This window comes from Lissotriton vulgaris, chromosome 4_1, assembly GCF_964263255.1.
Source record: "Lissotriton vulgaris chromosome 4_1, aLisVul1.2, whole genome shotgun sequence".
Taxonomy (NCBI): domain Eukaryota; kingdom Metazoa; phylum Chordata; class Amphibia; order Caudata; family Salamandridae; genus Lissotriton; species Lissotriton vulgaris.
In genome coordinates, this window is record NC_141691.1 from 2,461,442 (window position 1) to 2,478,207 (window position 16,766).

At 42.8% G+C, this 16,766-nt stretch overlaps 1 protein-coding gene across 1 annotated transcript in view; it reads left to right on the forward strand.

The window, feature by feature from the left end:
- LOC147718184 (uncharacterized) overlaps positions 1–16,235 on the forward strand; it is a 213,180-nt gene extending 196,945 nt beyond the window's left edge. The window contains exons 4-6 of the mRNA XM_086966638.1: positions 1,081–1,103; positions 1,182–1,288; positions 15,120–16,235. Coding sequence (XP_086822764.1) covers positions 1,081–1,103; positions 1,182–1,288; positions 15,120–16,210 — 1,221 coding nt within the window. The 3' untranslated portion in view covers positions 16,211–16,235. The remainder of the gene's footprint in view (positions 1–1,080; positions 1,104–1,181; positions 1,289–15,119) is intronic.
- Positions 16,236–16,766: the final 531 nt, after the last annotated feature.

The window sequence follows — 16,766 nt, forward strand, 5'->3', positions numbered from 1 at the left end:
TCATGTGTGGAAGGGTGGCCCAATGCTTAAGTTGAAGGTAATGAAAATGTTCCCTGTGAGTAACCTGGAATTCTCTTCTGCAGGTTTCAAATGTCAAGACGTCAAAGTTATGGAGTAGATCAAACAGCCCCCCCTACCGCCAGCTATCAAATAAAGAATTCTTAATATTCCAAAAGGTTCAATGTTGCCATTGTTAATTTATTATTTGTATGGTCCCGAAAACACAAGCCGACACGTCTTTCGTCTTAGTCACAAGACTTTTTCAAGGCAGTTCAACAATATCCTGTCCAGGCGTCAGTGGCCTTTATTTCCTGCTACCCCGACATGTCAATTTCACATCCACAAATCAGTTTCCATTAAATTAGAGGTCAGAGTCATATTACTACATAAAGTGTAAATATGGTGGTACGTCCTTTAAAGAGTAGTAACTAGTCTATACACCCACGTATAGTAGTTCACAACAACACGGCGTGGAGTCCTTGATAAGTCTCCTCACAGACCTGACCTTGTTCACTCATAACGCGACGAAATCCTTGATGCAACAACGCAGTCTTGTGGCAAAGACGAAACATGTGTCGACTGATGTTTGCTGGACCATAGAAATAATAAATTAACAATGGAAACATTGAACATTTTGGAATCTTAAGAATTATTTCTGACATGAGAACAGAGAACATCAACTCCCGATCGCAGCTCTGGATTGGGCATATTGTGGACTACTGTCGTCACATGTATATGATACATAGGATTGAATGGTCCCTTGTTTTACCTCAAAGAGAGTGCTGCAAAAAAGGTTCTAGTATGGGTTTGTAAATAGCCCCAATACCTTCTACGGGGAGATGAGAGTACCCTTCATTCCACTCTAGATATTAAACGAAGCCATCAAAGATCGAAGGGGACTAACATCACTTCTGATGCATGATTTGGGGTAAATAATACAAACGGTGAATATAGATCTGTGGGGACCCAGGAACTGTTAAGATTGCTCTATAAATGACCATATTTAAAGGCACTGCTATAAAATTTGGTTTTACTTTGTAACAATGCTGAACCTTTGTTTTTATATTTTTTTCGCTCTAGGATGCAAAAAACTTTTTGAACAGGTAAGGTTCTGGTTTTTGCAGAGGGAGTCATTTTGAATGAGTAAAGAGCTGGCAGTAATGACTCTCCTAACGTTTCAGGCCTGAAAGCGAGAAGCCTGCAGCGGTCTTCACAGAGCTGTCAAACTACGCCTGCAGTGTCCCGCGCCAGCACAGCGTTGCCACAAAAATGGTGAAGAGATTTGGAGGTAAAGATCTTTGCATATGAAGAGATGAAAGGGGCATCCAATCTGGAGGGACCAGGCCATCTCTTAGTGAGGGTGTAGTTTGACCATGCCCATCCTTCTATCAAAGCTGGGCGGTCACAAAGCCCTCCCTGCCTGGATGTCTAGGAGAGAAGGTTGCCTACACATGGTATGAGAGTTCATTGCATGGTTCTGTGTCTTTTCTCAGCCTCTGCTGCTTCTTCTTAGCTGGAGTTGAAGGAGAGAGGTACCGGTGAACACGTAGCACATGCAGGCACAACAGGCATCCGTTTCCCCAAAGAATAATGTGCCAATGCCAGTCCTGGTAACCAGCATGAGTGTTCCAGCCAATAAAGTGCACACTGGTCCATGGCAGTGAAGGCATGTGTGGACCTAGGCTATAAAGAGATCCATTTCTTGAGGCGTTATAAGTCTCAGGATCCCGAGGCAGTAAATTCATGAGTAGCTCTAGGCAGGAGATGCGCCTCAATTGCCTTACATGGCAACACACTGTAATGTCTCTACACATTCTCAGCTTCACTAGATCACTGTCAGGATTCAGGGGTGTCTTTTCATATAAATTGTTGCAAAGGCTTAGCCATTTCGGCATAACCAAACGTCCTCCCTCTGTAGTAGCCCACCATTTCCCAAAATGTACGCACCCGGGAGGCAGTTACAAGGTGGGGCAACTTACGAATGACTTCTACTCTTTCAAGGGACAAGTGGCACTTGCTAGCGGAAGTGTCTCAGACAAAGTATTCTCTTGACACCGCAGGGCGCTTCTTAACCAATTTAGTGAGTAGACAGACTAAGTCCTCCTTTCACTGGTCTAGAGTAATAGATGTCAAAAATAAATCAACATATTGTATTAGAGTAGACTCCCCCAGGAACACCAATGTATTCAGATTCTCTTTAAGACCTTATGAACAGATTGAGGTAGACAATATGAATCCTTGAGGGAGATGAGTCCATGAAAGTTGGCCCTTCAAACGTGAATGAGAAGAGATACTGACTCTCCTTGGAACTCCTTGGAGTTGGAAAAGAAAGAAGAAAGAAGGTCAAACATGGTGAGCTAGTGGACATTGGGGAAATAAAGGCGGCAATGGTAGGAGGGCTGGGCATCCCAGGGAAATTTGGATGAAGAAGTGTGGATGGGGATGTGTGCGCATCATCAGCTTCACTTGAGTGGCGAGGAGGGGAAGCCTGTCTCGACTGCTGCCCTGGCAGCTGCACCATGGTTTTGAAGGTGAACATGAGACTCCAGAATCACTGGTCCCTACAACACAGGGCTTAATGTCAATGTAAAGACACACATGAGGGAAGGGGGATCCAAGGAGAATGCTTAAGAGCTACGAGTGAAAACTCCCCAGTCTACTAATTATAACACAATATAGAACCCTTGGGTCTGAACTATGAACAACTAGAGAAAGCCTTTAGTGTTCCTTGGGGTGTCCCTTTATTAGGACAAAATTCCCTCGCCCACCCTGGGTGGCATGCTTCATTATTGGGATTCTCCTCGCGACAGGGTGTCCGATCCGCCACGGGCTTCAACCCCCTCTCTGAGACAGAGGAGCTCAGGGAGGTTTTGTTCCTAGTTTGAGATATATTAAATCCAACAATGATGAATAGCAAACTAGGGGGCATATCAGCAAGGGCCTACGATAATTATCGCTCAGCGCTTTTAGCGCAGGGATAAATATCGTAGACTAACGCTGGATTCCATCGCAATGATACTGTGCTATCAGCAACGCTTATCTCCCAAGCGATGGGAATCCATGCGTTAGCTGGTAAATAGTGTGATTATCGCTGGAAATCAAGCGATAATCGCACTGCTAACAGCTAAACCTTGATGATAGGGCAGGGTGGTCTTAGCCATGTAATCCACCTCCCATTTGATTACAGGGCTAAATCTGAAAATTAGCAGACGTAAAACAGCAGTGTTAACCGTGGTTAGCGCTGCTTTTTTTGTCTCTAACAGGGTTAGCGTGAAGCTTGACCATAGGAGAAATGTCCCTTAGCGACATTTCTCCTATTATTTTGCTCTGGATCGCCCACTTTGCTTCTCATTAGAGATGCAAAGGGAAGTGTAGAGTAAAAGGGTGCTAACATGTGATTTTGCATCTTAGCACCCTGTTGTTGATGGGGCGGTATTTTTATCTCCGGTTCTTTGGCTTTTAAAGCCAAAAAAGCAGACATAAAGCCCTTGATAATATGCTCTCGGTTAGGTGAGATGTGCAGCGCAAAATAGTATAGTGATGATGAAAGGATAAGATAAAACAGGCTACCAAGGGTGTAATATACCTTTATTGGCACGTCCAGGGGCCAGGAGTAAAAACAGGCCACTGGCAGGGGTAACATATTCCTGCGAGTTAGTGACGAAACAAGGTCTCCTTGCTTCAGCCTGTGGACCCTCAATAGAGATATTGTGGCTTTTGTCAGGACCAACGTGTGCTGCTGCTTGCTAACAGGGGCGGCCTTAGGCATGTGCAAGCTGTGCACCTGCACAGGACCGCCAAACCCCAGGGAGCACCACGCCAATATATACAGGCCTGCCACTTAATGCACTCTGAAACACAGTTATGCGGCCTGCCAGCATGCGCCCCCCTGCGCCTGTGCGTGCCTCTCTGCGCCGGCTCTGCTGCTCCCCACAGACGTGCCAGCAGCCAGCTGGCTCAGTATGGTAATAGTTAAAGATTTACCACTCTGCTCCGCTCTGGAGTCAGAGTGCTACAATGTTGCGAATTGCCCCAGCCGCGGCACGGCTTTCAGACACCACTCTCTCACTCACTGGCAATTACCGGTCCGAGACAGAGGGGGGGGGGGGGGCGGAGCTGCTCTCAGCAGCGAGTGCCCAGCCTTCTTTCATCCATTTCATCTCCCCTTGCGATGTCACATCCTGCAGAATTATATCATGGCTGCCGGCCGCGGGGAATACTTATTTCCAAACCGGGAACTTTGCCGGGCCAAGTGAGAGTGCTGCAGGCAGCCCGTGACATCACATCATCGAGTAACACACCGATTGCAGTGGGGGGTACAAACAATCGGCAGAGTCATGGATATATCTCTTCGCAGCTCAACTGTCTGGCCGCTGGTCCTCTCAGCAGGATCAATAGGCCCTGCTTTCCCCGCCATTAATTATCTAACTGCACAAGTGGCTGCTGCACACTGTCACAGAAACATCAAGATAAAGAGCAGGACCAGATCAGTGAGTCTGCCCCCTCCCCGTTTCCACTCCCACAGGCAATGGCAGAATGTGTGCTTCCCTTGACCCCTCCAATGTTGGCTGCTGCCGACCCGCCGTTGTGAGCCTGCTGCCGCCCTGAATCACTGCAGAGAAAACTGTTCGCCAGTGCACATTTGGCCTGCTGCTCTGTGCAGAATGCATAATGTGACTGTGGTATATTCATGATTCCGCCGTATTAGGGGTCAGTGACTCGGGCCTGCAGATTTGAGATCATGTACCAGCCTGCCTCAACTCCAAGTAAGGAAGTGCAACATTAAACATCTTATAACATGTGAACTCGTAAATTGACCAGTGCTCTTAATAAAATGTAACATTTGTCAGAGCAGAAGAAATTCTGAGAAACACCTGCTCAAAATTGCGGTAGTGGAATCTGTGCCTCGGATACATTCAGTACCCCAGCGACCGATGATGTGTGCTTTCAAGTGATGAGACCCAATCTGGAAAACAGTCCTCATCGCCTTCTTTTCTTTTCCCCCCTTTATAGCAGTCATTTTGTTATTCTCTGTACTTGAGGTGAGCAAGTGGCAGGCACATTGAGCCGGTTTCGCAACGCATAATCTGACCCTACTACAATATCTCTCTTTGCTGAAATTTAGTGAGACCTTCTTTTGTTTGCAGTCGTGTGGCGCGCACTGTCAATGAGCGGTGCGGGTCTGAATCCTTGGTTTGTTTAACAGTATGGTCAGCTTAGAAGGGCACTAGGTAATTCAGTTTCTGGCTATTTCCAATAGTTTAAACATCTTCTTAGAGAGTCTTGTTGCTGAAATGGGTGCATTGCTGTTATTTATATGTTTTCCTAGTCTTCCTTGCTTGATTTTGCTTGCGATAAAGTGTCACTCTTAGTCATTGAAATGTCACTCATGATTTCACTGGAATTATGAAAGTGTCACAGATAGCAATCTGAAATCTTGGCAGCTCTGTATATATCCTTAATATAATAATCCTCTGAGTATTGATACATATTTATGTGGCGGCCCCTGGCAGGGATTTGGCGTCCTCCGACTCTGTTCCACTTCCAAACTCCCTGAACCCCCCTCTTCACTGGCCTCCGCGCCTGCGTTCCTCCTGGTTCTTGATTGGCTTCTCTTTTTCCCGACCCACTGCTGGCCACGTTGTGTTTCACAATACCCTCCTCCTTCTAAATGTTATCGTTCTGAGACAAATTCAGAAGGGTAGGAGCAGCCGCGGGTTCTGGTCATCTAACGCCTTTTCTGGACATTTTATGAAAACAACTTCCTTAGCTCCGGGGTGCTCCGCCCCGCCTGGACCCCTCTTCCGGGTCCCCCTACCTAACCTCCTTGCCCAGAGCCCCCATGAGCCTAGAGCCGCCTCTGTTGCTAAGGTAATGTATCCACAATGACTGTATAAAGTGCCAATTGATAATCATTAAACATTTCCTGAGTATTTCGTAAATCAACAGGAAAACAGTGAAAACAAGAAGGAAATACAAAAGCAGTGATCCTTTTCTTCTCTGTCGAGTCTCACAGTTGATTCCCTGGTGACTCCGATGCAGGGGCTTCACTGAGGAGGGACTGGTTCAAATCATCTCAGAAAGGCATATATGGACACGGCGGCTCTTACTTTGTTGAATTAAATTGAATCAATCTTTTTATGCTCCACAAAACAGAGTTTACTAACTCTGTAGGTGCACACTGACTGAACATATATCTCTTCATGTTATGATGCGGACACATGATCCCCCTTAACCCGGCCTGCAGCTGAGGCGGGGCTGCTCTGTAGAAACAGACCTGAGATAACTGAGTGAGCTGACCGACACCGCTTGATACAGCATGGATCCGTCAGGAGCACCTGGGAAAGGAATCTCATGTGAAGGAGCCTCTGTGTGAGGGATTGTGCAACCGAAGGAATATTTGTCAGTCTGGTAAAAGGAACAGAAAGAACGAATAGAAAGACAAGGCTCTGTTAAAAATGAGTCCTTGGAGACCAAGGACCTACAGCCTGATTCATTATAGACCCGTTTTGCGAGTCTATAATAGCGATTCATAAGGAATCGCTATTACAGACTCGCAAAACGGGGTTCATGTAGGAATCGCAAAAAGATTTGCGATTCCTACACAATCCTTATTTGCGATTAGCAAATTGCTAATCGCAAATAAGGAATTACTCCCCATTCATTCCTATGGGACTTTTGGCCCATAGGAATGAATGGGGAGTATTCCTTATATGCCATTAGCAATTAGCTAATCGCAAATAAGATAGCGATTTGAAGGGTGCCAGGGGTGTCCAAAGGACACCCTGTAGCACCCCTTAAATGCAAATTTAAACAGGTGTTGCGCACACACATGTCCAAAGGACATGTGTGTGTGTGCAACATGCAACTTATAAAAATGCTTTTAAAAGCATTTTTCTAAGTTTTCGCTATTTACCACGAGGTTTGACCTCGCGGTAAATAGCGGACCGAAATTGCAAATTCACAATTTTTAATGGATGATGAATTGCATTTAAGGAATCTCAAATAGAGATTCTTTAAATGTATTACCTCGCAAAATTGCGACATCGCTATTACCGATTTTTGCATTTGGGATGATGAATCCCAAATGCAAAAATAGAGCTCGCAAAGGGCCAGATTCTCAGAATCTGGCCCTTTGCGAGCCGATTTCGGCTTGATGAATCAGGCTGCTAGCAACCCACAGCTGTCTGGCAATCATGCCTCTAAGATTGTAAACAGATTTTTAACAAACATTTATTGATGTTAAACACATATATTTTTAATTCTTCAACATGTTCTCAAAAAATGTAGTAGCATAACTCTTGAAAAAACTCATTCATTAATACATGAAATCCAATTCAATAGAGGTATACTTTATAAAAAACGTGTAAAGACTGTTAACCAAATTAAAGCAACCCAATGCATTTCGGGTTCTGCTGAACCCTTCCTCAGGGGTTATAATAAAAGTTTAAAAATTCAAAATCCTCTGGGATGGTTCAGATAACGTATCTACAACAGAAATGCATGATATCCAAAATTAGATAAATGTAATGCATGTTTCATTTAGTAATTACCAACACCTTCAACCTCAGGGTTTGCATTCTCCTGAATATCAAGGTATGTGCGGGGACAGTAAGAAAGCCAGAGAATAAAAGAACCAAAAGAAATAATAGAACCCATGCTGTGAAATTAAAGCAACATCCGAATAGAGTGACCATTAATAGGTCCTAACCCATTGTGAACTGTCCTAATCAAATAGTGTCCTTAAAAATTAAGTATCAGAATTTTGTTTTTCAAGACAGTGAAATGCCCATGCTCTAAGAATAGTACGACATGCTTAAAACCAAGAGCAATAACGCTAAATACCTCAACGTCTCTACCAAAATGGGGTGGTAAAATTGTTGACAAGATCTGTAAACAAAACGAATAGTATATGCTATTGTGAACCTGCATCTATTTACCCCAGTGCCTGGTTAAGATTAAACAATCAACCTACCATTCTTAAGTTGCGGGAATGAACCGAAGAAATTCAAGTCTATTCAAATGTATGCGTCCTGAATCCGAAATCCATGCAAGACATAGTACAAAGCACCCAGTGTAAAAAACAATTTTAACCAGGCTTGCTTCCAGACTTATCGGCAGATTTATGTAGGCGTCAAATAAAGTGACGCAATTGCGGCGCAAAGAGGCGCAACGGCCTCATAAATCTGCCCCTTAATATCGGGACCTCAGTTTCCCTCTTACCCGAGTCGGCAGAACTTTCATTCTCAGCGCTGCTGAGTCCCGTTTGAAAAACGATTCCCTTGTGCCCAAAGTAGACCTGAAAAAATAGATGTCACTCTCAGGTAAATGGTGTTATGACCGCTCAGTGCCCAAAACGAACCCCGCTGTTACTGAAACGTCCCATACCTGTGGGGAAATCTTATATCCAGTCATGCGATGTCTGCCTCCAAAGTTAAACAACTCGCAAACAAACGCTAATCCTCAGTGTCAATTAATACAGAAACGCGCAACTGAACATAAACATAAAAATGGACTATTGTCAACAACAACCTGTTCCAACATGGTGATCCGAAACGGAGTGAAGTTTACTGCCAATGCAGGGTTCAAGACTGCCCTGGAAATCTTCTGAAAAAGCATGTCCCGCCCCTGTGTTTGACCCCTCTGATGAAAGCCCGGTTTGCTGGCCGTTCTGGGTTCGATCTAGTAATACAATACAATACAAATTTGCAACACCATGTTCACCTCAGGTGTTTTTCCAGATAAACTGAAGAATACACTATTAAAACCACTTCTGAAGAAACCAGGCTTGGATAAAGAGTTATTAAAAAACTACAGGCCTATTGCCAGTCTGCCGTTTTTAGCGAAAGTGGTGGAGAAGGTTATGAACACCCAGCTTTCGGAATATATTGATCAGAACGACTTGCTGGATGAGTCGCAGTTTGGCTTTCGGAAGCTGCATGGAAGCGAAACTGCACTCATCAAGGCCGCGGATGATATCAGGGCCATTAAAGATCAGGGTGGCATGGCGGTTCTGATCATGCTGAATCTATTGGCGGCCTTCGACACGGTCAATCACTCTATCTTGATTGACCGGGTCGAAGAGCTGGGTATCCAGGCCACGGCCAAAACCTTGCTTGCCTCCTTCATGTCGGGAATATTTATGTGGCGGACTTAGCTAAGGTTATTAACACCTACCAGATGAGCCTTACCACCTATGCGGATGACACACAGCTGGTCCTAGCCGTCAATAACGACGGAGAAGAGGTGGCAGCCAGGTTTCAGGAAGGCATGCTGGCAATTAAGGAGTGGATGGCTTGCAACTGTCTAAGGTTGAATTCAGAGAAAACGGAGGTGATAATTTTTGGAAAACTTTTTCCAATCTGGTCCTCAATTTGGTGGCCTCCGTTGCTAGGTGCGCTCCCGTCCCCGGTGCAGAAAGTTAGAAATCTAGGAGTGATTTTTGATGAGAGACTTAACTTCGTTGGACATGCTAATCAAATAGCTTCCGCAGCTTTCTTCAAACTTAAACTCCTTAGAAAAATCATCCCATTTCTCTCAGACAAAGGAGGAAAAACAGTGGTGAGCTCACTAGTATTGTCCGCCTTGGATTACTGCAATGGCCTGTTCTTAAATGCTCAAGCTCGTGTTGTGGCTAAACTACAAATGGTCCAGAATGCGGCTGTCTGGCACCCCCAAATTTCAACCAATTAAGCAAGCAATCAGGAGATATCACTGGCTGACAGTGAAAAATAGAATCAAGTTTAAAACTTTGTGCATTACCTTCAAAGCCATCCATCAGTTAGGGCCAAAGTTCTTGAAGGAGAAGCTTATACTTTACCGCCCCATCGACAACTAAGGTCATTAAATGCTCTCCGCCTAACTGTACCTAGAACAAAGACAGTTACTTGGGGAGACAGATCTTTCACCATAGCTGCTGCCAGACTTTGAAATACACTTCCACTGGAAATTAGATCCTCTCCCACACTGCTACAATTTAGAAAACTGTTGAAGACGTGGCTGTTTAATCAATAAGCTCTTCTCCCTTCTGCACTACTAAATGCATATTGAGTCTCTAGGCCATTAATGAGTCTTAGCGCCAAGACGCCCATGGGCAAACGCCGCGCTTTATAAATTTTAAAAATAAATAAATAAATAAATCTGTGACTCCATGAACAGGTCCGCAGCGCTCAGCACGGCCCGCCGTGTAAACCGAAATCATTTAAAAAAACTATCCCTAAACACTACCATTTACAAACCACTTCCTACACATCCCTAATTTTAGACCCAAACAATCTTTATTTATTATTTCTTCCATGAACGATGTCTTCACACAGTGATATTCTTGGCTTTATCTGTTCCCTTCCTCCAAACCTTTGTAGCTCTAGTTCCATAGTGATCAAAGTTGGAATATTCCCTGCTAGCCGTAGGTCACACGCTCACAACAGTCTCTCCAGGAGCAGGCTAACTCTTAAACCCAAGACAGCAGGTGTAGTTGACAATATTCAATTAGAAACGCTTACCACGTAGCCAATCACAGATGTACTTACTTTAAGTTTATATCACAACCTTATTTAAACAATGCCATGATTACTTTATCCAATCAGGGGTCATCTTTAAAATTGTCCTTGCTAGGGTCTCTTTTAACGGACTTCAGGGCATATTACCAAGGGCATTATCGCCGCATTAGCGGGACTTTTCCCCGCTAATGCGGCGATAATTGTATCGCCCTATTACCAAGCTGTCGCTAACACCAGTTAGCGACAGCTGGTAGGCGATAGCGGGCATTTAGGGGCCCACTTTGCATGTCAGCGATAATTATCGCTAATGACATGCAAAGTGGGCGTGCCAAGATGTTAGCGACTGAAAACAGTTGCCAACATCTCTAAGTCCTATTAACAACTTTTGGAAATATTCGCGCTAAGCGCGAATATCTCCAAAAGCTAACGCCTGCTAAAAGCAGTTCTTAGCCATGTTATCCAATGGGAGGTGGATAACATGGCTAAGAGCATTGTCACGATAATGCATGAATATCGTTGAATTTTCAGCGATATTCATGCATTTCGCAGGATTTTTACCGCTTTTGGGATACACCTTGATAATATCAAGGTATCTCAGCGGTAAAAATCCTCGGTGCTCGGCGATATTTTTTTCCCACTAACCAAGCAATAGCGATAATTATCGCTATTGCTTTGTAATATACCCCTTCATTTTGAACACTGCCTGATTCTGCTGTAGCCTTCTCTCGCCTTCTCATGTATGCTCCATCCTTCATACTGGTTAGAGTGTGGATTGTAGGTCATAGCTTTGAGATCTAGGCTAGAGAGTTTGCTAGAAAGAGTGGGATCGAAAGGGACCTCCGTTGCCTAATCTGGATATTAGTTGGTTTGGCCAGAGAGGGTTAAAGTGGCAGCAGTTGCTTTCATTGGTTGATGGCATTATGGATTCCCAACATCCAGACCACACAATTGTGTGCGGTGATGGCAATGACCTGGGCACACTGACTGGGGTAGGACTGGAAATCCTAATGAAGAATATCTTTGAACAATGAATGCAACTTTCACCTCACACTGCCCTGGTGTTTTCTAACATATGCCAGAATTCTGTCCACACATTGAGAAAGCCAGGAAATATGAGGTTAAAACTGAGTCAGTATTCCTCAGAGACCATAACATGGGCTCTGTCTATAATAATAACCTGGCTACAACATTCATGGAATATATAGGAGAGACTGTCTTTGTTTCTGAACAACTTGAAACTCTGCATTCACTCATAAGTAGTAATCATATACACACAATGAACAGAAAGACTCTTCTATTTCCCGAACAATTAGTATATTTCTAACTATTAATCCAAAATATATCGAAGGTTCACTGACAGAATATCGACACCTAAAATATCCCCATACCACAATATCGAGTTAAAAATATCAATGTAAAAAATACTGACATCCTATATTTATAATGATAAGTACAAAAATATTGGGGAAAAATTAGTTGGTATAATATAGTTGCAATACATATTGTAAATACCTGCAAATATTACATTGAATAGAATAAAAAAAATGTTTAAACAAATAATTATTTTTATTTAGAAATTATTTATGAACAAAAACATAAAATGTTACATACATTTAGTTGGTTTACTTCTTACCCTATAACACCACTCAATTCACAATCCACATTTACATAAAAAAGGGACTTCCATAATTAGCATAATTAATTATAAATTAAAGAATTATTAGTAATTTAAAAAACAAATTAAAATGCATACAAATGCTGTCCTTGCCCCCCAACCGGTTTATCTGTGAACTTTTCCTCGTCAACTGAGACCTAACTATTTTGACTGATGCCCGATAGAGCTACCTTGTTTAGCTAAAGGGTAGACGAGCCTTGGATTCCCTCCTTGGACGTCACCTACTCAGTCGTCTTTAGACAGACTTCCTTTCGTCTCTACTGTCATCTGTGTCCCCATCCTCCCTCTTCACACTTCCAATTCCCCTCCTCCGCTACTTATATCTCTCCTTCTCTCCTCTCTCAATGTATTGCGTATTTTTTTGACATAATGTGTAATTGTTATCATTTTCTGTTACATTGCGGAACGTAAAGTAAAGCGTTTTGATACCTTTGGGTCTAGCACGCGCTATGTAAAACTCTTTAAATAAATAAATAAATAAATAATTTAATATTAATTATCAATTTATTAAAAAGAAATAACTTCCCACCCTTTACTCATATAAACCCCACATCCTGAATCTAAAATTAATTACACAATTACCATATTTAATTTTTATTTAACAAATTAATATTGATTACCAACTAATTAATAAATCATTAAAAAAAATGACTTCCCACCTTTTTATCTTTATAAACCCAAAACGCACACACCCAAAAATATAATTAAACAATTAACAAAATTAATTAATAATTATTTATTACTAATTAGCAAATAATTGATATTTAATTAAAAATAAATTACTTCCCACACTATACACCTAAAAACCCCACACCCCACACCTAAAGAAAATGACAAAAATGCCATAAACAATTACCAATTCATTAATATTAATTAACAACCAATTAATTGTATTGTATTGTATTGTAATTGCATTTATATAGCGCTTACTACCCCTGACGAGGTGTCAAAGCGCTTTTTCGGTGGGTAGCACGCTACTCCGGGACTCATAGAGGATTAGTGTTGAATTAGTATAGTGAAACATGCAAGTACTTTTTAACTGGTGGATAGGTTTGTCAGGTATTTGGATTTGGAAAGATAGCAGAAGGATAGAGGAGGACAAAGGTTTGTATTTATTTATCGCTTGTTGAAGCACGCTATTCAGGAAGCCTGTAAAGGATTAGTGGTGAATTAATGTGATGAAATCTGAGGTAATTTCAGTGGTGGATATTATTCAGTTACTTGGAATGAGAAGGATAGCAAAGGGATAGAAGGGGAAGAAAGATTTTCACTCCTATAGCACTTGTTACCTCTGATGGGTGTTGAAGCGCTTTTCTGGCGAATAGCACGCCACTCCAGAACCCATTAAGGATTAGTGTTGAAAATTAGTATAAACCCCTATAAACCCCACAACCCACGCATAAAACTTACAAAAAAAATAAAAACACAATTAACACCATAAAATCTTAATTGAATAAATATTACTAAATACAAAATAATCATTAATTTATTATTATTAAATTACTTCCCACCCTATTCCCCTATGGACCCACAACCCGCTACGGAAATAAAAAATGCAAAGTGTAACTAAAATAGAATTGATAACTATTAAAAATGTAACACATGTATTTAAAAACATAATCAATACTTATACAAAAAAAACATCTCATACATTTAAAATACATACTAAAATGCATAACACTAATTTAAAAAAATCCTTATTTTAAACAACTATGTTTTTGAAAACAATATTTCTTACACTAAAATTGATATTCTTGACCACGATATTCTTGCTGTCAATAGTTCTATGTCACAATATGTACAACTCAATATTTGTGTATGCCGACATTTACAAATCGATATTTTGTCTGAATACCTTTTAGTACAGGGTTATGAATGTACATCACAGTGGATATAACAGAAGCTAAATGTGTATCATTTTAGATGCATAAGTGTTTCTATACATTTCTTACTGGCTTTAGCAGTATCTGTATGGGTATATCAGTAGGTGTGAGACTCTGTATCAGTATGTGAGTGGCTATGAAAGTTAACTTGGGGAAACGCGTTTTGGGATCCCTCCTTTTTCTTGGCGCACGTTTGACGGGCCACCCTAAAACTTTCCAGACACAAGCTGAAGTGAGTGTCTAATTTTTGGGGGAAATTTTGCGAAGATTTGTCTACAGCCCACAAAGATATAGGTAACTGAGAAGCAGCTTTTTAATAGAAATCAAGTCCTAACTATAACTAACTCCTGTCGACTGCCAATATATGTAGGTGTATGTGTTTTCCGTCAATACCAGTCAATGAAGCATAATCACATGGCAGAATAACACAAACACTTGTCACTCTCAGCAGAAACTTACCAAATGTGCAGTTGTCAGGATCCTTCCTCAGAGGAAGCACTGAATGCCTTAACCCCTTCCATGCTGATGACGGCCCCCAGCCGTCATGCACTACGGTGCTTGTGTGCTGATGACGGCTGGGGGCCGCCATGAACCCGCCCACTCGCGATTCTGTCGCAGAGGTGCAGAATCGCGGCCGCATGGAAGGGGTTAGAGAGAAGATATATTTCATATGCACAATACTAGCCTCACTGTGCTCTCAACATTCTGCTTCTTGCAAAGTTTTGAAAGCAAGTTAAGGTTGTTGGGAAATGTCTAAAGGTTTACCCTCAGCCCTATGGCTTCTGGGCCTCCTGGAGCCATGACAATTAGCAAGCTAGCATTACTGAAACCCTAGCACTAATCTATGATGACATCCGTATTTGGTTGTGATAGTTGAGGCATTCAGGGCTAGTGTATTAGCAGGAGACAGGCAAGATTTCAAGTTTCTTATCACAGCAATGTGACTTACCTTTCAAATACAGTTTTTAAGTACTGACTGAATATAATGCAGATGTATTGTGTCTTTGCTTCTCCCATCCATGAAGAAAGAAATCTTTCAATCTCTCAATGTCTCCATTGCAGATTCTCAACATGAAGAATTGAGGATTGTTCTGATTGGTGAAACAGGTGTTGGCAAACGTGTGATGGAATGTATCAGCAGCGAGGGGGAGGTCCAGGAGTCTGCAGCGGTCTCCCGGTCCACGGCTACAGTGTGTGAAAAGAAGACATGCATTCGCGGTGGGAGGAAATTGACTCTGGTTGATGCTCCAGGTCTACTTGGGGGTACCCGGTCTCGTGAGGAGTTAGCTGAAGAAATTGGCCAGTGTGTTGTCATGTCCTCCCCTGGGCCTCATGCTATACTCTTGCTGCTCTCAGTTGGGCATTTCACCAAAGCGCAGGAGGAGGCAGTGAGAATTGTCCAAGATCTGTTTGGAGAGGAGACAGGAAAGTACACAATTGTCATCTTTGCTAGAGAATATGGCTCAAAGAAGGATGAATTGCATGGAATAATACAAGAATCCAAGGGGAAGATGAAGGAGATGATTGCGAAATGTGGCAATCGTTTCTGCACATTTGACACTAGCGCCACAGGAGAGAGGAATGATTGGCAGCTTTCAAAGCTGGTGAGCATGATTGACAAGATGGTGGTGGAGAGCGGGGGAAGCTGCTACTCAAACACCATGTGGGAGGAGGCAGAAAAAGAGCTTCAGAAGAGAGTAGAGGACATTGGTAAAAAGTATGAGGAGCAGCATCAGAGAGAAGAGGCAGAGGTGAAGCGCCAGCAAGATAAACTGTTTGAGAGCCTCAAGAAGGAGCCGGCGAGCCTAGATAAAAATAAGCGCCTGGAGGAACTTGCCTTGGAAATGAAAGTCAAGTTAGAGGAGATTGAGAAACACAATAAGATGAGGCAAAGGGGGATCCGCGATGAGGCAGAAGAAGAGTTCTTACAATCTATGCGCGGAAAAATGGAAGTCGGGGGACCTTTGGGGATGGTAATAGGCGCGGCTATGGGGAAGGTAGTAGGTGGGCCTTTGGGAATGTTTGTGGGGGGGCCAGTGGGAATACTTGTTGGAGGGGCTTTGGGAGGAGCGGTAGGGGGAACAGTGGGAGGTGCCATGGGAGATGCAGTAGGGGCTACAGTTAAAATGTTCAAGGGTCTGTTGGACATGTAAATAAAACAAAACATTTGTTACATTTGTTATTGTTATTGTTATTTTTGATTTGTAGCGCGCTCAATCACCTACAGGCCTCTAAGCGCTCGGGAATCGATGGTAGACAACAACTTTGACAGTACAGAGGGCGTCCACTAGCCTACGTGGCTCACAGGGCTCTCCTGAACAACAGCGTTTTCAGCCCCTTTCTGAAACGTAGGAGGTTTCCTTCCTTTCGTAGTGGCTCAGGTAGTGTGTTCCATAAATGCGGAACCAGCACCGAAAAGGCTCTACCACCCTTGGTGGCAAGTTTGTACCGAGGGCAGACTAATAGCTGAGAGTCTGAGGACCTAAGAGCTCTCTTTGGGCTATACATTGCCAGGCGATCTTTGATGTACGCAGGTGCCATGCCATATATGGCTTTATGGGCGATGCACAGATTTTTAAATTCCACTCGCTCCTTAATAGGGAGCCAGTGGAGGCTTTGTAGCAGGGGGGAAGCTTTAGTGTGTCTTGGCTGTCTGAAGATAAGACGAGCGGCATCATTCATCACCACCTGTAGCCTATTTATCAAGGT